Here is a 24,807-nt window from a genome sequence, read left to right as displayed (position 1 = left end):
GGTAATGAAATTAAAAGTGTCACAGCTGATCCAGTCAGAGTCGAGATCACGGTGAGGTCTAAAATATCTTCCTGTTTGTGAAACTCTCTCCTGTCTGTGTCAGATTTGTGCCTTCTGTCCGTCATCCATCCGTCTGTCAGTAGGAAATACTTGTCAGTGTGATGTCTCACAGATAAGCGTTTGAGTGTGGGATTAGTACGGACGTTTCCGCTCTACCACCAAACACCACCATCACACTTCAGCACGGAATATCGACTGATGGCGCTGAGGGTTTATTTTAAAGGGACTTCAGAAGAACTAATCCGCATTTCCCCCCAAAGCCCCCTGGTGTCAGGGACATGATCTTCAAGAAGAGATTCAATTGAAAGGAGAGAGAAAATGACTCATACATGTGAGTCGACTCAGTGTTCACCTGACGAAGAGTTTCAGAAAACACGTGTTTATTATTTGTGTGAGTGCGTGTGTGTGAGTGCGTGTGTGAGCGCGCACGTGTGTGTGAGTGCGCACGTGTGTGTGAGTGCGTGTGTGTGAGTGCGTGTGTGTGTGAGCGCGCGCGCGCGATGTGACATACGGCTAAGTATGGTGACCCATACTCAGAATTCATTCTCTGCATTTGACCCATCCAAAGTGCACACACAGCAGTGAACACACACACTCCATGAACACACACCCGGAGCAGTGGGCAGCCATTTATGCTGCGGCGCCTGGGGAGCAGTTGGGGGGCTCGGTGCCTTGCTCAAGGGCACCTCAGTCGTGGCCGGCCCGAGACTCGAACCCACAACCTTAGGATTACGAGTCAGACTCTCTAACCATTAGGCCACGACTTGCCCTTGTGTGTGTTTGTGTGTGTGTGTGTGTGTGTGTGTGTGTGTTATAGAGAATGTATCTCAGAACTCCTCACATTCCTTCTCAGAAGAAAACCAGCAGGAGGTTTGGCTCGGCATCAGATGTGTTCAACTCCCCCGTATTCCCTCTCTGACCCACACACTGCTGCTGCTGCTGCATGGGAACAGCTGGTGTTTGTGTTAATCGCAGCTCTGCTTTAAAAGCCAAGTGTGATATAAAAGAAGGACATAGACATTGAAGAGGAATTTACTAATGTGGCATTAAAAAAATCCAATCATCATGAAGTTATTAATAACCGTCGCTTTTCAGCACCTAGTCTATCCTAGAGCCATGGACATCATCACGGAGTGATCAGTTCACACACTGGGCTTAGTATTAGTTACTCTTTACTGAGTGTGTGTGTGTGTGTGTGTGTGTGTGTGTGTGTGTGTGTGTGTGTGTGTGTGTGTGTGTTTCAAAACTTTTGGGATGTTTTTAATCAGTATAAAGAAGCATCAGGTGTCGTGTCTGTGAGTCTGATCTCAAATAAATCAGACTCTGTCGTTCTTTCGGTGTGTTTTAGACGTGTGTTTGTCCCTCTGTCGGTGATCTTACACTGAAGATACAAACGTCTGTGTGGAGAAAAGCAACTGTTTCTATGAATCTATCACCTCTAGTGTTGTAGAGAAAAACAGAAATAGTGATGAAACTCTACGAATCCTTAAAGTCCTGAGTGTCGACTTTCATATGAGCTTCATATTAACACCACAGTGGAGTGAGACACGAGGAAGGAGGAAAGTCCAGGATGTTCCTATGATTTGTGATAAAGTTCAAGGGGGTGAAAACTTACGCACTCTGCAGTAGATCGTCAGTGAAGTGCATTCGGTTGTTATATAAAAGTCTGAGCCTCCAGACTTCATAGACATGCACTTGGCCTGAGCGCTAAACTGGTAGCTATTGATTTCCACTGTTTGTTAGCCACGTTAGCATCCAGTGGAAAATGAAAAGAACTTCAGGCACTAAAAGTGATGGTTAGATTTAGGGTGGGTTTTAAAAGAGACAGGATTGACAGGATTAAATGTAATGTCACACCCGTACACACACACACACACACACACACACACACACACACACACACAACCCCCTCCCTTTCTTCTGGTTGAGGGAATAAAAGCATGGTGTTGTTGTGTGTGAAGCAGATCAGACCTTCAGACTCACAGAACCATCAACATGTCCATCAGCTCCAACGGGATTATGTCTGAGCTGAAGAAAACAGGTAGGACTCGAGTCAGGGAGCGCGTGTCGAGGTAGGAAGACGAGAGATGTTCATGAAAGCACTCCAGGAGCAACGCAGCTAATCGTGTCCAGTGTCGACTCCTTCTGCGGGGTTTAGAAGACGCACAGGGTTTGGGTTTGATTTCTGGGAGTGATTGATTTCTTTCTTTCTTTTTGCTGTTGTTTAGATGTAGGAGAGAGTATAGAGAATGAGAGAGAGACAGAAAGAGAGAGAGAGACTGAGAGAGCGAGAGAGAGAGAGACAGAAAGAAAGAGAGAGAGAGAAAGTGAGAGAGAGAGACAGAAAGAGAGAGAGAGAGAGAGAGAGAGAGAGAGAGAGAGAGAGAGAGAGAGAGAGAGACAGAGAGAGACAGAAAGAGAGAGAGAGAGAGAGAGAGAGAGAGAGACAGAAAGAGACTGAGAGAGAGAGAGAGAGAGAGAGAGAGAGAGAGAGAGAGAGAGAGAGAGAGAGAGAGAGAGAAATAGAGAATGAGAGAGAGAGAGAGAGAGAGAGAGAGAGAGAGAGAGAGAGAGATAGAGAGATAGATAGAGAGAGAGAAACAGAGAGAGAGAGAGAGATAGAGAGATAGACATTAGAGAGTGAGATAGAGCGAGAAGAGATAGCATAAAGAGAGAGAGAGAGAAAGTGATATAGATATACATAAATTATATATATATGATATTATAGAGAATACATAAATATACTTATTATATATATATATATAATATATAGAGTAGAATATTAGAATATATAAATATTAGATACTATATTTATTACTACAATATATATATATATAGATATAAATATATAATTATAGACATAATATAGTATATATTAGAGATATATATATATATAAGAGAGAGAAAGAGAGAGAGAGAGAAATAATTATACCAAATTGCAGTGGAGAAACAAAACAGTCAATTACATTTCACTCTGAACCTTCCTTTTCTTCTTCCTTTTCTTCTTCCTTTTCTTCTTCCTTTTCTCCTTTTCTTCTTTCTGTTCCTCTTGTGATGGATAGAGTGAGTGATGGAGCGATAGTGTTCTTTAGCGTGGCTGTTATTTAGTGTTATTAGTGTTGATTTTCCTCCATGTTTAATGTCAAGCTTGTTGTTGAGGTGATTCTTCAGTTTCACATCTCTCGTGTTCTCCTGAAGCTCTGTGGCCACCAACCGCACACCATCCTTCATCCTGCCAATACCTTCCTGTCATCAGCTGTCCTTCATCATCCCTCCATCTCTTTCTCTCTCATACTGTACATTCGCTCCACAGGATCTTCGGGTTTCAAATCTCTACCCTCCTCCGTTTACTGCCGTCTCTGCTCTTCTCCAGCCGAATCCATTCCTTCGGCGAAACTTCGAACATTCTTCCAAATAGGAAAAGGTCACCTTTAAAATATTCAGATGAGTCACGCTGCTGAAACCATTTGTGCATCTGTCCGCACTTCTTCTTTTTCTGTCAGTTGAACGTATATCAGAGGGCCGCCGCTCAGCGTGAAGCTCCTCACCCGAGCTTTACAGGAGATCATCTCCACGGTCGAGCGTCCATCATCTCCTGTCACGTGCCTCCATCTGAGCCTGGAGTAAAACCTGATCCCGAGGACACGAGCAACGAGGCCAAAACTAACAGATCAGAGTTTTTTTAAGAGCTTAAGGATGAGGGGGAAACTCTGAGCTCGGCGTTCCCGTGATTGGTGGCTAAATCCAGCTGGATGTTGAACTGACAGATTTATAAAAAGAAGACAATAAACTGATCCAGCTAAAGAATGTCCTCCAGTACGATCGGTTAAAAATAAAATGTTTTTACTTTTATCTAAACACGTTTTCATCGACATCGTTTTTCACGGCTAACGCTACGTTTTGCTAAAGAATTAATCAGAAGTAAAAGTTCCTGTCAGTAAACAGTTGAACGTTAGCTAGAGTTTGACTTCCTGCCTAGTTTAGTTGTGTTAGTTAATCGATCTTAACCTGCTAGTCATAGCTGCAGTTAGCAAAGAAATCAGGATAAATCAGGATTGAGCTAGTCAATGTTAGCATATTAGCACAAGTCAGAACTGATTCAGCATATTAGCACAAATCAGCATGATTCCTTTAGATTCACATGATTCTTTTAGACATGATTCCTTTAGATTCACATGATTCTTTTAGACATGATTCCTTTAGTTACACATGATTCTTTTAGATATGATTCCTTTAGTTACACATGATTCTTTTAGACATGATTCCTTTAGTTACACATGATTCTTTTAGACATGATTCCTTTAGATTCACATGATTCTTTTAGACATGATTCCTTTAGTTACACATGATTCTTTTAGACATGATTCCTTTAGTTACACATGATTCTTTTAGACATGATTTATATTTTTTCAGGATTCTTTTTCCCATGATTCTTTTATTTTCACGATTCATTTTTACCATGATTCCTTTAGTTACACATGATTCTTTTAGATATGATTCCTTCAGTTACACATGATTCTTTTAGATATGATTCCTTCAGTTACACATGATTCTTTTAGATATGATTCCTTCAGTTACACATGATTCTTTTAGATATGATTCCTTTAGTTTCACATGATTCTTTTAGATATGATTCCTTTAGTTACACATGATTCTTTTAAATATGATTCCTTTAGTTACACATGATTCTTTTAGATATGATTCCATTAGTTTCACATGATTCTTTTAGACATGATTCCTTAAGTTACACATGATTCTTTTAAATATGATTCCTTTAGTTACACATGATTCTTTTAGATATGATTCCTTTAGTTACACATGATTCTTTTAGACATGATTCATATTTTTTCAGGATTTTTTTCCCCATGATGCTTTTATTTTCACGATTCTTTTTTTACCATGATTCCTTTAGTTTCAAATGATTCTTTTAGACATGATTCCTTTAGTTACACATGATTCTTTTAGACATGATTCCTTTAGTTACTCATGATTCTTTTAGACATGATTCCTTTAGTTACACATGATTCTTTTAGACATGATTCCTTTAGTTACACATGATTCTTTTAGACATGATTCCTTTAGTTACACATGATTCTTTTAGACATGATTCCTTTAGTTAACATGATTCTTTTAGACATGATTGCTTTAGTTAACATGATTCTTTGCCACGTGATTCATGATACATGATTTTCCCCAACATTCCCTGAACTCACGCTGGAGCTCGTGTCGTTCATGATGTCACACGTGTTTCCTTGAGTTCAGAGCAGTTTCGATTTACATGCACTTTTATGTTCATGTTTTTCAGACATAAAAATGTTCTGATTACGTAACGACCTGCAAACCTCTAGAACGTTTCTTTCCTTCTTCTTTCCTCCTTGTCTTCGATCTTCTGTGAACTTCATGGCCTTCATCTAGGGGGCACGGTGGTTAGCACGTTCGCCTCACACCTCCAGGGTCGGGGGTTCGATTCCCGCCTCCGCCTTGTGTGTGTGGAGTTTGCATGTTCTCCCCGTGCCTCGGGGGTTTCCTCCGGGTACTCCGGTTTCCTCCCCCGGTCCAAAGACATGCATGGTAGGTTGACTGGCATCTCTGGAAAATTGTCCGTAGTGTGTGAGTGTATGAGAGTGTGTGTGTGCCCTGTGATGGGTTGGCACTCCGTCCAGGGTGTATCCTGCCTCGATGCCCGATGACACCTGAGATAGACACAGGCTCCCCGTGACCCGAGAAGTTCGGATAAGCAGTAGAAAATGAATGAATGAATGGTCTTCATCTGCTTTTTCCATCCTACTCCTCCTCGTTCTTCTTGTCTTCTCTTACCATGGTGATGAAAGTGTCCTCTCATCATTCACTATTTGTGGCCAGTCAGACGCTCGGGTAGCCGAGAGCTTTCTCACATTTAAAGATGTCTGATTACAGCTTGAGTTCCTCATCATCCGTGTGGTGTTCGATTTCTGGGATCTTCACATTCATGTCACCTAAAGCCCTTCAGTGACCACCATTAATGGAAACATATGTTCCTATATGACGTGTGTGTGTGTGTGTGTGCGTGTGTATCTAGCTGCACATGCTCATGATGGATAAGATCTGGATCTGCTGAGATCCGGATCCTGATTGGTCAGAAGGTGTCGGTTCATTTTCTGAGCTTTATGTCAATACGCTCTTTCTGATGCATTACGGTTTCCATAGTAACAAATAAAAGTGTGATATGGTGAAGTTTCCTTAAAGTGAGCAGATTTTTTTTAACATTTATGGAAGGAGTCTCCGGTGTCAGAGGGTTGCGGAGACAGAAGAGTTTTAAAGTTTCACATGTATAAAGTTTTTCTCTCCACTACAGGGAGAAAAGGACAGAAAGCTGAAGCCCGAACAGGTAAAAGCACTTAAAAAGTCTTTTAAATTTCCTTTAAAAAAATAATAAGTTTACGAAATAAATAAAAACAAATAAAGAATAAATGAATGAAGGAATACTGAGCAAAAGTCTGAGAGCTGAGTTATGATTATGTTTACTGTACTTACAACATAACAACCTGCTGGAAAGGTGTTTTAATCCAATCTAATCTAATCTGATCTAATCTAATCTCACATATACTGTAAAGAGAAAAGGGTTACAATCAAACATATCCTTCATAGTAACAGAGCCAGTCACAGTTGCAGGATGGAAGAATCCAGCAGTTTGTTTGTTTGTTTGTTTGTTGTCTTCATCACAGAGGAACCGCCGGCGTACGAAGCTGACGTTCCTGAACCCGGGAGCAGAGACGAGCTGCTGAAACGTATGTCAGGTTTCTGATCGTTTTCCTCCTGGAGGTGTTGAAGTCGATTAGTTTAATGAGTAACTCGTCAGTATGATGACTAGCATTCCTGAGATAGAATTCCTGACTTGTGTGTGTGTGTGTGTGTGTGTGTGTGTGTGTGCGTGTGTGTGTGCTTGCTCTCTCAGACTGGATTCCTCTCTCTCTGGATGACAGAACGGCTCAGAAGCTGCTCTGGATCTCGGAGGGCGGAGCTAAAGTGTCCCGGATGTCCGAGCAGCCGTGTCCCGTACTGGACCGACCGGAGAGATTCGAGGTCGCTCCTCAGGTCCGCTTTCATTAGTGCTGAAATATAAACACTGCTTTCTTTCTCTTTCCTCTCATCTTTTATTCCATTTGAGTTTAGATGATCATTTCATTCCGGGTTCATTTTCATTGTCTGTATGATCGCTGGACTCCGAGTCTTTGTGTGGAAACGATACACGAATCCAGGTTTAAGGTTTGCGTCGTTTAACGAACATCGATTTATCTGTTTATTTACATATCAGAGATGACGTTTGAGTATTTTTTGCGACTGATTTCTCAATAAATTGCGTGTTTTCTCTTAAACTCTAGCAATGGAAATGTAAAAAAAAAAAAAAAAACACACACAAAGAATTATTTCATTATTTTTTGTCCATCTGAAAACACCACTTTTATATAAAACAACTTTTTTTTCGGAAAAACTCCGCCCACTTTACAATCATCATCATCCTCGGAGTACCCGGAGCAGAGAAAAAGTAAAATTCCTTTTAAAGGTGCAGTCTCCGTTGTTTGAAAGCCAATGTTGACATTTGAAATCACCAAAACAAACACGCCCCTAACCCAAATGGGTCCCACCCCTGTTTTGATAGCTCCGCCCACAATATAACCCAGACATTTTTTTTTATCAGTAAATGACCTGAACGAGTAATACTATGGTGATACAGATGTGTTTTTGTAGTACTGTGTGTAGTAGCGTGAAAGTTTTAGCTCCGTTTCACGCCGAAGACCTTCAGTTCTCTCCAGCGCTGGAAAGCTGATCCTATATTAACACGTCCTACTTCTTGTCCTTATCGTAAGTCTTTCTTCTCTTTCTTTCTTTGTTTTTATCCTCCGTGTCGATGTTAAAACCGCTTTCTTCTAACGTCACACACGCGCACCAAACACTCTCTCCGCCCATAGACAAGACACGCCCCTTTCTGCTCATTGGCTACACGTTTGTTTTGTTTTTGTTTCGTTTGTCGGCCCGACTCGGTTTTGTTTTGTTTGTCGGCCCGAAGCATTCCTGAAACAACGGATACCGCACCTTTAAATCTTCACCAGTGATTTTTACACTTTTATTTCAATTTAATTAATTAATTGAATTAATTAATTAATTAATTCCTTGATATTACAGAGAAATATTTAGATTAGATTTGTGTTCACCTCACTTAAAATCTTTTATAGCTTTTAATCAGATCCACAGGCTCGAGTTTGGGGGTTTTATTCGCAGTCTGCTCTAAAACATGCGCATAGCTAATGAGATGAAGAGTACATTTGCATAACGCTGCTGTGCATATGTAAATAAATGTGAGTTTGGGGGGAGATTTTTTTTTTAAGGTTCATTCTGAAAATGACGTATTGACATTTAAATTGGTTGTTTTTATGCTGCAGGTTGTTACACATTAAGATGTCGACCACGTGTCATAGATCATACGTGTAGCTTTTATGATTTAATAAATAACGACATACCCCATACCCCCAGGTGGTTTGTAAAGAAGGGTTCCTGGGTCGCCGTGGTTACTACGAGATGGAGTACGAGGGCTGGGTGGTGGTCGGGGTGGTGTACACCAGCAGCGGGCGCAAAGCTAAAGACGGATCGTGCGGCCTGGGCGAGAACGAGGCGTCGTGGGCCGTGGGCTGGGCCGGATCTTATTACCAAGCCTGGCACGACGGAGAGAGCACCGAGATCCACGGAAACCACGGCAACACCATCGGCGTCTACGTGGACCAACCGGCCGGCGTGGTGGCTTTCTACTTGGTGGAGGGAGAACCGAGAGAGGCGAGGCTTCTGCACCGGTACAAAACCACCTTCAAGGACGAGCTCCTGCCCGGAGTCTGGGTGGGGCAGAACTCCTCCTGCTGGATCCGTAAGAAGGACTAGAGAGGAAGAGGAGGGAGAGGAACACGGCTGCAGGTTTGTCCGGGAATTAGATGCTTTGAGAAGATATGTCCAGTCTACTCGTATCCTCACGTGTGTGTGTGTGTGTGAATCTTCTGAGAAATCTGTTTTCGTTTGGAAATAAAGTGTGATGTTCCTAACCACGCTCTGTTCCTTCTAAACCACACCACTGTTCAGTCTCAGTCCTGCATTCTGTCTGGTCCACAAGGTGCGGATCCGTTATCTAGAGCGGCGGCTCGCTGGAAAACGAACGCCGGCGTTTCCACGGTAACGGCAACAGGACCTCGTGACTCGACACCTGACAGTGAAGACCGAAGACTTTTTTTTGTTCAACAACAAACGATCAGTTTTATTGAAAACATTTGTTTAAACACTGAACACATGGTGTGAAATGTGCAAGAGTGACATCGCCGTCATCGTCGTCTCCGACGGTCGTAACCCAGACGCTACACTACCGTTAACGTGTTAGCAAAAAAAAAATAATAAATCACTTCAAAGAAAAGTAGCATAGTGTCGCTTCCTAAAGAACGTAGTGTTTATTAACCTCCCGTCTCGTCTCTCTCTCTTTCTCCCTCCGGATCAGCATCGGTGTGTAAATTAGCTTCATTCAGCATCAGCTACAGCTATGAAGGCGCCACGTGTCCAATATTAGTGTTTCTCGCATACGACAGCTTGAAATGTCACGTGACCGAAAGCGAGTGGTTGGACGACGAGATCCGAGATGACTACGATGCGAGCGAACATCCAGCTAACGTTACACTAATGATCTTTTTTTCATAAACGGGTTTCATTGCTAGCAAGACTAGCATGTGTGCTAGCTACGCCTGTAGCAAGAACGGTAAATAAAAGCTCTTTTTGATTTATTCCTTTTCCCAGATGCACGTCTGTAACATCTACGAGAGACGCTCACACTTAAGATTTCGATGTGGACGTCCTCGGTGTCAAACGCATCAGACTCGTCATCGTTCCGCGTTCACGTTCGGATAAGTAAAGCGTGAAAAGTCCCACCTGCCTTCTCTGTGCCCGAGTTCACAAGGACATTTTTTGGTGAGGCAAAAGAAAAAGAAAAAAAAAGAAAAAACACGTCACTGATTTATTGTGGGCGGTGCCTGAGGTTAAAGCTCCGCCCCCTGAAAGTCATGAATATTTATATATAATCAGTGAGGCGATATGTCAGGAAATATCTCACCGCCATGCCTGAAGATGATCTGATGATAGAGATATGAACGCAATGTTGTAAAAAAAAGATCTAAAGTGTGGTTTATTAAAAAGTTCATAAGCCACTAACACACGATGATATGAACACTTATAAAGGTAATGAGATGACATTAGTAACGTATGTCGATATCGCCGAGCTCTACGTCATTAGCGTGACTGAAACACACACCAGAGTGAGATGTGATGTGAAAAACGTCCTTGTGAACAAAAGGTCCCCCCCACCCCCCACCCCCGATCCAGGATCAGCTCCAGCTACATTCAAATACGGCGTACAGAAGGCGAACACTGATCCCAGAACTGCTCCGACCCTGTTCCGGTCTGAAATATCTGTACACTCAAACTTGGTCTTTTCTTTCTGCCTTCTTTTAAACAAAAAAAAAAAAAGAGAGAGAGAGAGAGAGAGAGAAAGAGAGAGAGAGAGAGAGAGAGAAAGAGAGAGAGAGAGAGAGAGAGAGAGAGAGAGAGAGAGAGAGAGAGAGAGAGAGAGAGAGAGAGAGAGAGAGAGAAAGTTTCTGTCTTAAGAGTCTACAGAACAAAAAGTCCGGGTCGTATTTACATCCCAGTTCGTTCCCACGTGTCTCCTTTCTTGTTATGTCTCTTAGAATTTGTTTCTCTGTCTGTCTGTCTGTCTGTCTGTCTGTCTCTCTCTCACCCTCTCACACACACACACACGTCCGTCGTCAGTGCTTCAGGGAGAAGTCGCCCGTGTTAAGGCGAGGTCGAGGCAGCGCTCCGAACATCTCCGTTCCGTCTGTTGCAGCCGGAGCTAAAAGAGCCTTCATGCTGGCAGCGATGTAATCAAGATCCGCACAACCGACCTGCAACACACACACACACACACACACACACACACACACACACACACACACACACACACACACACTATAATGAAGCACACTTTTATACACTGACAAGTCTAAAAAATGTCAAATCTGTATAAAGTTCCCATCAGCCTGTCAGTCAAGCCGACTCATTAGAATATTAGGCCACACCCACCAGATGGACCTAATCGCATCTGACAGTCGAACATCCCTGTGTGTTTAAACTCGGTACGTTTTTACAAAGAAACTGGGTCTAGATGCTGGTTAACGTCACAATGACATCATGGCGTTAAACTAACAAACAAATGCCGAACAAACCTTCGACTCGTATCATCCACACGGATAGTTACACTTTTATATCTGGACTATTCTGTGGAGTTTAAACTGGTTTCATCGTTGTTATCAAAAGTTCTATCCGAGCACTTTACCTTATATGGAGTTTTGTGGGCGTCACTATATGCAAATAAGCTGCGTCGGGAACCGTTTACGCACTACGCTACCGGTACGCTCAGATTTTCTTGTAGCTAAACCTCATGTGTTTTAACGTAACAGTGAAAAACAGAAGTATGGCTGATGACTGATTGATGAGGTGCGAATAAACAGCTCACTCGTTCTCCGCTGTTGGGGTCGCCCTGCGCCGAGCGGTTGTTCCTGTAGCCCCACACAGGTACCGAGACGGGCAGAGAGCGTGCCAGAGCTGTGTGGTGAGACGCGCGAGACAGAGCCGAGTGACCCATAGCCAGGCCTCGAGGAGGAGCTTCCTCACTCAAAGAACCTGAACACACAAACATCATCATCGTCACACATTCTAATCAGTAACACGGCCTCAGTCTGACCTCTAGTGGCCAAAAGATACAATTACATGCAGCTCTGATGGGAAGTTGTGAACTCTGTGCTGGCGATCAGATCACTTTGTGTTTCACTGATGTTCTCTAACCCACACAAGTTCACATGGACATCAGAGCCTCAGTAACTGTTACAGAACAAACAAACAAAAAGATCTCTCACCGTCGGTGCTTTCCTCTTCACCGTCCGACTCGAAAAAGGGTTCACAGTCATGAGACAGAGAATCCTCATCCATAGAGAACACACCTGAGGGGATAAATACATAAATAAAAGACAGAAAGAGACAGAGAGAGAGAGAGAGAGAGAGAGAGAGAGAGAGAGAGAAAGAGAGAGTGAGAGAAAGAGTGAGTGAGTAAGAGAGAGTAATAGAGAGAGAGAGAGAGAGAGAGAGACGGAGAGAGAGAGTGAGTGAGTGTAATAGAGAGAGAGTGAGAGAAATCCACACCTGTCGACTCGTTGAGATTGCGCCTGTGTCCGCCCATATCGTCTTCCTCTCCATCTTCCTCCTCTTCTTCCTCATCTAGGTCCACGATACCGGCCCTCTCTCTCGCTCTCTCCACCTCCTCCAGAGCCGCTCTGTCTCTTTCTCTCCCTCCGTTCCCCTGCTGGACCGACGGGAGGACGCTGACCGCCGCTGGACTGTAGATGGACGGGTAGCTCTGAGAATACAGCCTCAGTCCGGGACTGACTGAACCCGACCCTCCCTCACCCACCGACGTCTGAGGAGGAGAGGATAGAAAAAATATGAAATAAATAAATCTTTATAAATAAATAAAAATAAAATGCCAGAACGAGACTAATATCAGTTTTGTTTGTTTGTGGTAATAGAAAATAATTAAAATCTTAGACAGAAAGTATGAAGTCGTGTCACGTCACAGTATGATCTACTAACCGGCCTCTCAGTTGGAATGTCCACACCCAGTTTGGCTCCGCCCTCCCCCGTGGAGAGGCGGGTGTGTCTCTGCGCCGTCAGCACAGTGGTGGAATGGAGCACGCCAATGTCATCCAGGTATCGGCGTGACGCCTCGGCGAGTGCCCCCTGTCCCCACACGTGATAACCGTAATCCCACTTCCTGCCTCCTGCCGTCATAGCTCCGCCCCCTTCTCCTTTTTTCACAGCGTCTCCCTCTGTGCCGGACAGGAGGAACTTCTTGCAGGCGGTCAGGATGGCCAGGTCGCAGCCTGATTTCTGGCTGTATACCTCGGCGGCAGCGAGCAGGGCCTGCCAGCTCTCCTGGTAGTTATCTGGGATGTCCAGCTCAGAGGTTTTAGAGATGGAGGCCATGACGAAGCGTCAGATAGCACCAGACACTCGTATCACATCAAACGGGACCCTGAGCTGATCTGAGTGTAGTGTTTAGTGTCTGTTAGCTTATAAGTGATGAGTGCAGCTCAGTTTAGTGTCTTGGGAAGCTGAGCAGAAAGACGAGATGAGACGATGCTGATGATGATGATGCTGATGCTGCTGCTGCTGCTGTCTGGGAACAAAACAAGAACATGTGATTAAGTGACATCAACAAGTCCTACAAAACACACTCTAGCACCCACACACCCCTCACTAATACCCACACACCCCTCACTAATACCTACACACCCCTCACTAATACCCACACACCCCTCACTAATACCTACACACCCCTCTCTAATACCTACACACCCCTCTCTAATACCTACACACCCCTCTCTAACACCCACACACCCCTCTCTAACACCCACACACCCCTCTCTAACACCCACACACCCCTCTCTAGCACCCACACACCCCTCTCTAGCACCCACACACCCCTCTCTAATACCCACACACCCCTCTCTAGCACACCCACACACCCCTCTCTAGCACCCACACACCCCTCCAACACCCACACACCCCTCTTGCAGCCACACAACCCCCTCCAACACCCACACACCCCCCTCTTGCAGCCACACCCCCCCCTTGCACCCACACACACCCGTCCCTTGCACCCACACACACCCGTCCCTTGCACCCACACACACCCGTCCCTTGCACCCACACACACCCGTCCCTTGCACCCACACACCCCTCTCTTATTCCTGTTTAATGAGCTCAGGTGATCACGTGATACAAACATGGCGGCCACCACAGCACATACTGTAAACGCAGGGCTGTAAAGCTGCACAACAAACTGCCTCATTTAAAGCAACCTGACAATCTGTTGGCCTGCATTCAGGTGTGAAAATAATAAATCTGTGTATGTTAGGGATGGTTGTGATCACTGAGTGACGCTTTAATGCAGGTTACATCTGTTTTCCTTTTATGTCTGGATGTAAACACAAACAACTTTCACACAATGTACGTGTTGCGCAATCGGTGTATTGAATCAGATCACGTAACGCATACGGACACTTTATCTCGGAGTTGCATCAGATTCGCCACTAACGTGCAGTAAAGTGGCTCGCGCAGGACTGAACCGTGCGCTCGTGCTAACGTGCAGTAAAGAGGCTCTCGCGCAGGACTGAACCTTGCGCTCGTGCTAACGTGCTGTAAAGAGACTCTCGCGCAGGACTGAACCGTGCGCTCGTGCTCTTCTCCACAACACCAATGAGCGTGTTATTAAGTCTTATAACGTCTTTTTTCTCAGCATCACGTGCACAACAACGCACCGAAACCCGTTATCCTTCCTACTGCTAATAAAACCTCACGAGAACCGAAGCGATTTAAAACAAAAACGAAACAAACAAACAAACACATTAAAACAACATCTGAGCTAACTGGCTTTCTCTGTTCTGTCTATGCTAAGCTAACCAAAGCGCTGCAGCCTCAACTAAAGCCTTTACATGGGGTTTACTTTCATAAAACAGATTGATTTTCAAACGCTTTACTTACACACTCGAAATCCTTTAAACTTTTCCTCTAAAAAATATAAAAATATAAATATGTGTATATATTGTACCGATACGTTTGTTCTTCTTTGGTCTCTCTCTCTTTGCCCGAGACTAAACGCGCACGCGCGCAGCTGTTTACAGTGAAGGGGGGGTGGACCGCAAGACGTCCGCGCGCACGCGCGTCATGGACACAGAAAAGCGCGTGAGAGAGACTGAACGCGCGCAACATAAACAAAAATAAATCGTCAAGATGAATCGGAAATATTTACAAATTTGGCCCAAATATGTTAATTTGGAACAGTTTTTTTAATAGATGTATTTTTCTAGTTTGACTGAATAATGAGTAAATGGTTGTATAATGGATCATAAAATTTTATTATTATTATTATTATTATTATTATTATTATTATTATTATTATTATTATTATTATTATTATTATTATTATTATCATTCATTCATCTTCTACCGCTTATCCGAACTTCTCAGGCGTCATCGGGCATCGAGGCAGGATACACCCTGAACGTTAAAGTTGGCCTCATATTCCCAGATTCGATTTTCCCGAGTCAATAGCTCCTGAGCTAAAGGGTGTTACTACACGAATAACACCTATTTTTTATCTTAGTAATGTAGAGAGGCAGCTACAATGCAGCTACAACCTAATTTTCCTCAATATCAGCTTTCCTCCGCGTTGGACAAAATACTTCTCTATGTGCGAACACCGAAGAGACAGATTCCAAGGGACCGTCTGCAAAGTGCAAACCCCGAAAAGCGAATACAAAAAACAGTCAATAAATTTACTGTAATACACTGTACTGTCACCAAACTCATAACACACATCACTGATGTCCTAATACATATACTAAAACACTTATTTTGTGGAACTGACTTTTTGTTTAATTTTTATGATTTTTCATAATATAAAAAATCAATAGCTTTACTGTAATACACTGTACTGTCATCAAACTCAGATCACACATCACTGGGAAATGTCTTTTTGTTTATTTTTATGATTTTTCATAATAAATACAAATCAATAAAATGATGAAAAATCATAAAAAATCAACAAAGTACAGTGTATTACAGTAAAGTTATTGATTTTTTAAAATTATGAAAAATCATAAAAAATAAAGAAAAAGGCATTTCTCCCAAATAAGTGTTTTAGTACATCATTTAGGACATCAGTGATGTGTGTTCTGAGTTTGATGACAGTACAGTGTATTACAGTAAAGCTATTGATTTTTTTATATTATGAAAAATCATAAAAAATCAACAAAAAGACATTTTTCCCAAATAACTTTACTACAGTAACATTATTGACTGTTTTTATAGTATTCGCTGTTCGGGTTTTGCACTTTGCAGACGGTCCCTTGGAATCTGTTTCTCAGTTGGTTTTAGCTGCCTTATTATTATTATTATTATTATTATTATTATTATTATTATTATTATTATTATTATTATTATTCAGTGTTCAGGTGATCAGTTGATTTTGTGGTCATTCATCATTTTCATAACATTTTTATTTCCTATATTATATACAATTTTTGCAGGAGAAAATATAGTGTTTTTTTTTCTTGTTAAACAAAATGATTTAGACTAAAATGGAGCTTATTTCTGTAAGCAGAAGCTGCCTCTACACCTGTTTAAAGAATAAGGACAATTTACCTCTGAACCTCTCCTTTGTAACTGCTCCTTCCCATCACATCTGTTAAGGACTAATCAGAATCAGAATCAGAATCAGAAAGATCTTTATTGCCATGAATGTTTTCACATACAAGGGATTTGTTTTAGTGTCGTACACTTCCAGTACAGACAATAATCTATCTAAAAATAAATAAATTGTATGTACAGTTGTGCTATAAACGGTAAAATAGAATAGAATAGGCTCAGCTACAAAATCAGACATCAGAAGACTACAGAGAACGGTGCAGACTGCTGAAAGGATAATTGGTGTTCCCCTGCTGACGCTCCAAGAAGTGCACACATCCAGAGTAAGGTAAAGAGCTCAGAAAATCACTCTGGGTCCCTCACATCCAAGTCATACGCTTTTTGAACTATCACCACCACCAGGCACAAGAACAGTTTATTCCCCCAGTCAATCTACCTGATGAACAGTTAAATGTTCCATCATTACTCAATAACAATGTGCAAGAATTTTATATTTAATTATTACCATCTCTGCCCTAGTACATCCCTGCATCGCTTTCTAAAACAGACAGTTACCGATGTGCACAGAACAGATTCGATGATGGCTGAATAGAACTGTTTCAGCAACTCCTGTGGCAGGTTAAACTTCTGCAACTGGTAAATGAAGTACCTCCTTTGTTGGGCCTTATTTACAATGGTGTTAGTGTGAGTGTCCCACTTCAGGTCCTGGGAGATGGTGGAGCCCAGGAACTTAAATGCCTTCACTGCAGCCACAGTGCTGTCCATGTTGGTGAGTTGGGGAAGTGCAGAGGGGTTTCTCCTGAAGTAGAGGTCTTTTGTACCCGAGTCCGACCCGACCCGACCCGAGGTGACCCGAATCACTTTTTACCCAAACCCGACGTGCATAATTTATTTATTTTTTTTAAGAAAGACCCGACCAGAGACAAACCCAAAAAAATTAGACCCGAGTCCGACCCGACCCGTTGGCAATTTTTTTTAACCCAACTGGACCCGAATGTTGCGTAACTCTACACTAAAGTAACCGCTACAGCGTGAATTCAAAATTGATTGACAGGTCTGTTTCAACAAAAATTAGCTTACCGCCAGCCACACGTCACCAGCCACATTTCGCAAGCGGTCTTGGCAAACAGAGGACAGGTTGGAAAGGGACTTGAGTCGATGCACACACACGAGATACAGTAGTTCGGGTCTTCTCGGGTCCGTTCGGTAAAAACACATTCATTTTAAATTACCCGAGACCCGATGCCGCTATTATTATACCTGACCCGTGTCTGAGGCACACATGAAACTTTCAGACCCGAACCCGCTCGGGTCTCAGGTCTTACCTCGGGTTTTCAGATATAAGTGGACCCGTGAAGACCTCTATCCTGAAGTTCACAATCATCTCCACTGTTTTGAGAGTCTTGAGCTCCAAGTCTTGAGCTCCAAGCCAGCTCTTTAACCTCCTGTATGTAGGAGACTCATCTCTGTCCTCGATCATCTGCAAACTTCAGGAGCTTGACAGAGGGGTCATTAGAGGTGCAAGTTGTTGGTCTGTTGTCAACAAAATTTTGTTGGATTGTTTATAATGACAATAAACTACCTTACCCTTAATTAGGGGTCCGGCCCCGAAGGGGCGTATACACCTATCGTTATCGTTAGTTTTCTTCTTATCATTATTCTTCCGCCACTGAAGTCAAGAACCGTACGTAGGAAAGTTATGAAATTTGGCACACATATAGCATAGCAACTTTGGTGTGTCTAGCTGAAACCCTCTAGCTCCACCAGTCCAAACAAATTGAGGGGCAAGTTGGCACACAACATGAACCGTATGTAGGAAAGTTATGAAATTTGGCACACATGTAGAGGCCAGTCTTAGAAGTTACTATAGCAACTTTGGTGTGTCTAGCTCAAACCCTATAGCTCCACCAGTCCAAACAATTTGGGGGCAGTTTGGCACACAATATGTCATGGGTGCTAATATCAGAACCACAGTGACACACACAGAGACATTTCGCAACGTTTCATGACAGCGCTACCTAGTGGCCACGAGATTTTCACGTTAAGTCCAGTATTTTACGAATGCAATGCCATATCGCTACGAAACTTGGTATGGTTCATCGGCTTGACCTCGGAATCGCTGCTTGCAGCTATATTTATTATTATTATTATTAGTAGTAGTAGTAGTAGTAGTAGTAGTAGTAGTAGTAGTAGTAGTGATGATGGAAACCATTAGCATTGATCAATTATAATAAATAAAAAATGTTCCAACCTTTGAAAAAAAGTAAGGATGACAGAGACACAATGCATAAAGCTATAAAATAAAGTTACATAAAATAAAAATAAAGTATATTTTAGGATTTTTTTTTTTAATTGTTAATCACCAATGTAAGGGTGTTTATTGTTGAGTTTATTGGTGAAAAAAAAGGAAAATATTACGTGTGAATCATTGTATAAAACCTGCACTCTTCAATATAAAATTTACGCATAAAAAAATACAAAAAAAAAGAAACGAAATAAATAAATAAACAAAAGTCTGTAGAGTTAAAATGGAGTCATGAAGTGACGCAACAACGTGCATGTGACATGACGTACGATTTGTGGGCGTGGCCTGTGTGAAAGGGCCGTCGGTGCGTCGCTTGTTTTGGTATTTTTGTTGCTTATTTTAATCATTATCTACGCGAAAGGATGGAAAATAAACCCGAGAATTGCAAGGTAAGCGAATAGAACTGATATAACACTCATTTCAGCACAATGTCATACGTGTTTAAATTGTAATATGATGTTTTTAATCAACGTACGATTGTATTGTTTAAGTTAAGCTAGCTAAGTTTATCTGTCAAACCGGAAGTGCATCTAATAAACAAGACGTAGGTTTGTTTTGTGACCAATTTTAGGTTTATGTAAGATTTTAAAGCTTTGGCCAATTGTCCTATAAGGTATCTAATTATAGACTGAATTATTATTATTATTATTATTATTATTATTATTATTATTATTATTGTTGTTGTTGTTGTTGTTGTTAGTTATTATTATTGTCAACAGTCCATCATTTAGACTTGTTCAATGACTCACAGATCAGAAATTAAGTCTGTGGAATTTTAACCAAACACATAAGGTTACTGGAGTTCAAATTCCTGAACAGGAGCCTGTAATTACTGTATAATAATATTAATAATGATGATGATGATGATGATCATCATCATCATCATCATCATCATCATCATCATCATCATCATCATTATTATTATTATTATTATCATCATCATCATCACCACCTAGTACTTCATTCATGTGTCATGTGTCAAAATTCTTCAGCTGAATTATTTTCTGTTGGTGTGGTCGCCAGATGAGAGCATGAGTCACGTCACCTTGTTCCCAGTGTAAAGGTGACATTTTGTTTTGTTTTTCCCACAGCTGATATTTGAGAAGGAAGGAGTTTACCTTCACACCAATGCCAAGAGGAGCAACGAGGACACGTCCATCCCAGGGTTCATCCGCATTGTAGAACGGGTCAGAAAAACACACAGACATTCAGTTTAATTCATGTTTTATGATCTGTGCTGCATTTAACAACAGACATTCTCACAAACCCTTTCTTCCCTTTTTCATCTTTCTCTTTATCCTTCCTAACATTACTTCTACACTATTTTTTCTTCCTTCTCTACTTTTTTTCCTTCAATTTATTTTTCTTTCTTTCTTTCTTTCTTTCTTTCTTTCTTTCTTTTTTTCTTTCATCAAATATCAGAACCCTTGTTATAAAGGACAGCTTATTATGTCACAGTTTATTAAGACTGTTTGCACATTAATGCTCCACACTTAGCTTTGTGTGTATGTATATGTGTGTGTGTCTGTGTGTGTGTGTGTGTGTGTGTGTGTGTGTGTGTGTGTGTGTGTGTTCCCTAGCAGGACGGAGAGCCAGCGTTGGAGTGGAGTCCAGTTCAGGATGAGGGAAGAAATGCACCGGCTGTCTTTTATGCCAAAAAGGTGTGAACCAATGAGCGTTTGTTTTATGAGTTGTTCAACTGTGTCCCGGGCTTACAAACAGATTGACCCTCTAACTGACTCTCTAATTGACCCCTAGGCCGACTCTGTAACTGACTCTGTAACTGACTTTCTAATTGACTCCTAGGCCGACTCTCTAACTGACTCTCTATTTGACTCCTAGTCTGACTCTCTAATTGACTCCTAAGCCAACTCTTTAATTGACTCTTAGGCTGACTCTTTAATTGTCTCTTTGGCCGACTCTCTAATTGACTCCTAGGCAACTCTCTAATTAACCTCATAACTGACTCTCTAACCGACTCTCTACCTGACTCTATATTTGACTAGGCCGACACTCTATTTGACTCCTAGGCTGACTCCCTAGTTGACTCCTAGGCTGACTCTCTAACTCTCTAACTGACTCTCTGTTGACTCCTAGTCTGACTTTCTAATTGACTCCTAGGCTGGTTCACTGACTCTCTAACTGACTCTATTTGACTCCTAGGCTGACTCTCTATTTGACTGCTAGGCTGACTCTCTATTTGACTCCTAGGCTGACTCTCTAATTGACTCCTAGACTGAGTCTCTAATTGACTCCCTATCTGACTCTCTATCTGACTCCTAGTCTGATTCTCTAATTGACCCCCTACCTGACTCTTTAATTGACTCCCAATCTGACACCCACACTTACCCACCACAGATTAAAGGCAGATTAAACATAATAAATAATAAATTAATACAATACATTTATTACCCTTGCTTTTGCACATACTTTCTTTTATACAGTATGTTTGTTTTTGTTTCTATATTTTGGTTTTATTGCTGTAAAGTTGCTGCTTGTTGATTTCTGACCCTGATTTTCTGTGTGCGATATTTTTTCTTGATGGCTGTGAAGGAAGCCACGCCCCCTTTCCTGATATTTATAGTGAGGAACACAGACATCACAGTTTAAAGGAAAGATAAACATGATGACAGAAATGATGTTTTTATTGCTCTGACAGGACGGTGAAGGTGGAGAGGAGGAGACCAAGTTTGACCCCGGGTACGAGCCCGACTGGGCTGTCATCAGCACAGTGAAGCAAAACAGAGAGAAAGAACAGATCCATACTAGTACAATAGAGACAGGTGCACACACACACACACACACACACACACACACACAAGCTTCACCAACACTAATGTGGTAAAGTATATAATGTGTGTGTGTGTGTGTGTAGGTCATTGGGGTACGTTCTCACTGCCCCTATCGGAGCTCTACTCCCTGCGTCGTGCTCGTTTCTCTCTGGGCAGGAACTTTGTGGTGTTGACGAGTCGAAGAGGCGATCCTTTACCCCCACTTCACTTCCACAGAGGTGGAACACGGGAACTGCTCCGAGCCATGCAGAGATACATCCGCCTCGCACCGTGAGACACTATACACACACACACACACACACACACACACACACATACAGCTATTCCCTAAACTCTAACATTTATCAGTTCCTAAATTCTTAATAATTAAAATCAATAATTAAATATATCTGAATTAATCTCAGGGTGCATCTGTTTATCTCTCCCTTTATCTGTATCTCTCTCTCTCTCACTCTCTCTCTCTCACTCTCACACTCTCTTTCTCTCCCTCTTTCTCTCTTTCTCTCTCTCTCTCAGGTCTCCAGTGGACGGTCGGTTGTTCCTCGCGTACCCTCATGACTCGGGTGCTCTCTCTCACTCCTTCGACGAACTGCAGATGTTTGATGACACCAGCTCAGACCTCGTATCTGTGCGTTTAACACACACACACACACACACACACACACACACACACACACACACACACACACACACACACACTTCATCCTCTTTGGTCTTTTCCTACACAGAGGTTTATCCAGGACCCGTATGCGACCACGTTCGGCGGCTTCTCCAAGGTGACCAACTTCTTCCGTGGAGCTCTGAGACCTCCAGATTCTCCTCTGCATTCCCACGGAGACTTACACACACCTCGCTTATCTGACGACGAGCCTGGATTCGAGCTCATAACCTGCGTACGTAAAAACTAGCAGCAGTTAGCATGGGTTATTCTGGGCGGGGCTTAAACCGTATTCAGACTGCGGACTCGATCGTGTGACCTCACCGTTCCACATTTTTATGTAGTGCCTAAAGTGTAATTTCATCATTTAGCAATGCTAACTATTTCATACAGCTAGCAACATTTGGATTGTTGAATTGAGTCACTTCCTGTGCCAGCAGCAAGGGGCGGAGCTCGGTCCCCGACCCAAGGTGAGCAGGGGGCCGCCTCTGGACGACTGGGAGCAGTTCCTGGACTCGGATGGCCGTGTCACAAATCCACAGAAGGTTAAGGAGCTGGTGTTCAGAGGGGTGTGTCCACTTTCTATACCTTTCTTTCTTTCTTTCTTTCCTTCTTTTTTTTGCTCCTTTATGGCTGTTTGTACAGTGTCTTAGTGTGACAGAGTTCTTAACACAAGTTGTAAAACAGGAAGTTCAAACATCCTCAGACACACACACACATACAGATATATACACACACACATACACACACATACAGATATATACACACACACATACACACACATACAGATATATACACACACACATACACACACATACAGATATATACACACACACACATACACATACACACACATACAGATATATATACACACACACACACGTACACATACACACACATACAGATATATACACACACACATACACACACATACAGATATACACACATACACATACACACACATACAGATATATACACACACATACACATACACACACATACAGATATATATACACACACACACACATACACATACACACACATACAGATATATACACACACACATACACACACATACAGATATACACACACATACAGATATACACACACATACAGATATACACACACATACACATACACACACATACAGATATACACACACACATACACACACATACAGATATACACACACACACACACACATACAGATGCACTCAGCACATTGTAATGTGGGTGTGGGGTTACTTCCTAATGTACGCAGTGTTAACGCTTTAATGTACACAGTATTAACACTAATGTACACAGTATTAACACTAATGTACACAGTATTAACACTTTAATGTACACAGTATTAACACTTTAATGTGCACAGTAACACTTTAATGTGCACAGTAACACTCTAATGTACACAGTATTAACACTCTAATGTACACAGTATTAACACTCTAATGTACACATTATTAACACTCTAATGTACACAGTATTAACGCTTTAATGTACACAGTATTAACACTAATGTACAGTATTAACACTTTAATGTACACAGTATTAACACTAATGTACACAGTATTAACACTAATGTACACAGTATTAACACTTTAATGTACACAGTATTAACACTTTAATGTACACAGTATTAACACTTTAATGTGCACAGTAACACTTTAATGTGCACAGTAACACTCTAATGTACACAGTATTAACACTCTAATGTACACAGTATTAACACTCTAATGTACACATTATTAACACTCTAATGTACACAGTATTAACGCTTTAATGTACACAGTATTAACACTAATGTACAGTATTAACACTCTAATGTACACAGTATTAACCCCTAGTCTATAACTAATAATTCTGTAATAAACCCTTAACGTAGCCTTTTAATCTTTAATGTGAAGTGTAATAACCCCTTGTGTATGCTGTACTATACACCGTATTAAGCATTATTACATATATATTCAGTGTCTGTTATTGTAGGTTTCTTGTGTAAAGGTTATAAAGCTTTGTGTTTGTCTCCCAGGGCATCGTCCCTTCTCTGCGGAAGGAAGTGTGGAAATTTCTTCTGGGGTTTTACCCCTGGAGCAGCACAGCCAAAGAGAGAGAGGACATCCTACGAAAGAAAACGTGAGTTATAACCCTGTAATAACCCTCTTATGAACCCCGTCCTTCTGCTGGTTCCGACTGTGTATGCTGTGTGACCGTGTCTTGTAGAGACGAGTATTTCAGGATGAAGGTCCAGTGGAAGTCGATCAGCGAGGAGCAGGAGATGAGAAACTCCCTCCTCCGAGGATACCGCAGCCTGATTGGTCAGTTCCGCTCTCCATTTCCTGTTAGCCGACATTTAATAACACATCGATTTAAGTTTTAATCAACATCCTTTTTCTTAATACTCAGAAACCATAGCAACCTGACGACCTCTTTTTCTTCTTCTTCTTCTTCTTTTTAACTAATAATTAACTAATTTACTGATTATAAAAGTTAACAATTAAATAACGTACTATTAAAAATAATAGCACTTACTAGCCAGTGCATTTACAATAACTGTTACCATAGAAACAAGTACATAATTCTTTATTCGATTATAACAGATTGGAAAATAGACTTTGGAGCTGGAAATGTTTACATAGAGAGATTTATTCATTTTATTATATTTATACTTTATT

At 41.8% G+C, this 24,807-nt stretch overlaps 3 protein-coding genes across 9 annotated transcripts in view; 2 read left to right on the top strand and 1 right to left on the bottom strand.

The window, feature by feature from the left end:
- Positions 1-1,965: 1,965 nt before the first annotated feature.
- On the top strand, positions 1,966-10,598 carry zgc:195001 (uncharacterized protein LOC567531 homolog). Of its 2 annotated transcripts, none has more exons than XM_047801017.1 (6): positions 1,966-2,101; positions 6,395-6,427; positions 6,765-6,827; positions 6,995-7,134; positions 8,572-9,003; positions 9,197-10,598. In XM_047801017.1, exons 1-5 carry the CDS (start codon positions 2,056-2,058, stop codon positions 8,968-8,970), a joined length of 681 nt encoding a protein of 226 aa, XP_047656973.1. In that variant the 5' UTR covers positions 1,966-2,055; the 3' UTR covers positions 8,971-9,003; positions 9,197-10,598. The 2 variants fall into 2 exon arrangements, with proteins under 2 accessions (XP_047656973.1, XP_047656974.1); XM_047801018.1 differs by having other exon boundaries at positions 9,166-10,598.
- Positions 9,308-16,429, bottom strand: akt1s1 (AKT1 substrate 1 (proline-rich)). 5 transcript variants are annotated; one of them, XM_047801009.1, is made up of 6 exons: positions 16,381-16,429; positions 12,766-13,351; positions 12,319-12,592; positions 12,036-12,119; positions 11,636-11,802; positions 9,308-11,024 (listed from the first exon to the last, which is right to left on the bottom strand). In XM_047801009.1, exons 2-6 carry the CDS (start codon positions 13,156-13,158, stop codon positions 10,887-10,889), a joined length of 1,056 nt encoding a protein of 351 aa, XP_047656965.1. In that variant the 5' UTR covers positions 13,159-13,351; positions 16,381-16,429; the 3' UTR covers positions 9,308-10,886. The 5 variants fall into 5 exon arrangements, with proteins under 5 accessions (XP_047656965.1, XP_047656961.1, XP_047656964.1 ...); XM_047801005.1 differs by lacking the exon at positions 16,381-16,429 and adding an exon at positions 14,786-14,936; XM_047801008.1 differs by lacking the exon at positions 16,381-16,429 and adding an exon at positions 14,786-14,917 and having other exon boundaries at positions 12,766-13,347.
- Positions 16,430-18,922: 2,493 nt separating this feature from the next.
- The window catches only part of tbc1d17 (TBC1 domain family, member 17), a 14,622-nt gene continuing 8,737 nt past the window's right edge, over positions 18,923-24,807 (top strand). The window contains exons 1-10 of one of the 2 annotated variants that reach the window (XM_047800978.1): positions 18,923-19,077; positions 19,780-19,875; positions 20,272-20,349; positions 21,348-21,471; positions 21,564-21,750; positions 21,997-22,108; positions 22,209-22,373; positions 22,579-22,707; positions 24,165-24,268; positions 24,356-24,450. In XM_047800978.1, coding sequence (XP_047656934.1) covers positions 19,051-19,077; positions 19,780-19,875; positions 20,272-20,349; positions 21,348-21,471; positions 21,564-21,750; positions 21,997-22,108; positions 22,209-22,373; positions 22,579-22,707; positions 24,165-24,268; positions 24,356-24,450 — 1,117 coding nt within the window. In that variant the 5' untranslated portion in view covers positions 18,923-19,050. Of the gene's footprint in view, positions 19,078-19,779; positions 19,876-20,268; positions 20,350-21,347; positions 21,472-21,563; positions 21,751-21,996; positions 22,109-22,208; positions 22,374-22,578; positions 22,708-24,164; positions 24,269-24,355; positions 24,451-24,807 lie in introns of both variants that reach the window. The other variant, XM_047800977.1, reaches the window with a different exon arrangement.

The sequence above is a fragment of the Tachysurus fulvidraco genome, chromosome 15 (genome assembly GCF_022655615.1).
Source record: "Tachysurus fulvidraco isolate hzauxx_2018 chromosome 15, HZAU_PFXX_2.0, whole genome shotgun sequence".
NCBI lineage: Eukaryota > Metazoa > Chordata > Actinopteri > Siluriformes > Bagridae > Tachysurus > Tachysurus fulvidraco.
Note: the sequence above shows the minus strand (reverse complement) of the source record. Positions and strands in the feature narration are given on the sequence as shown.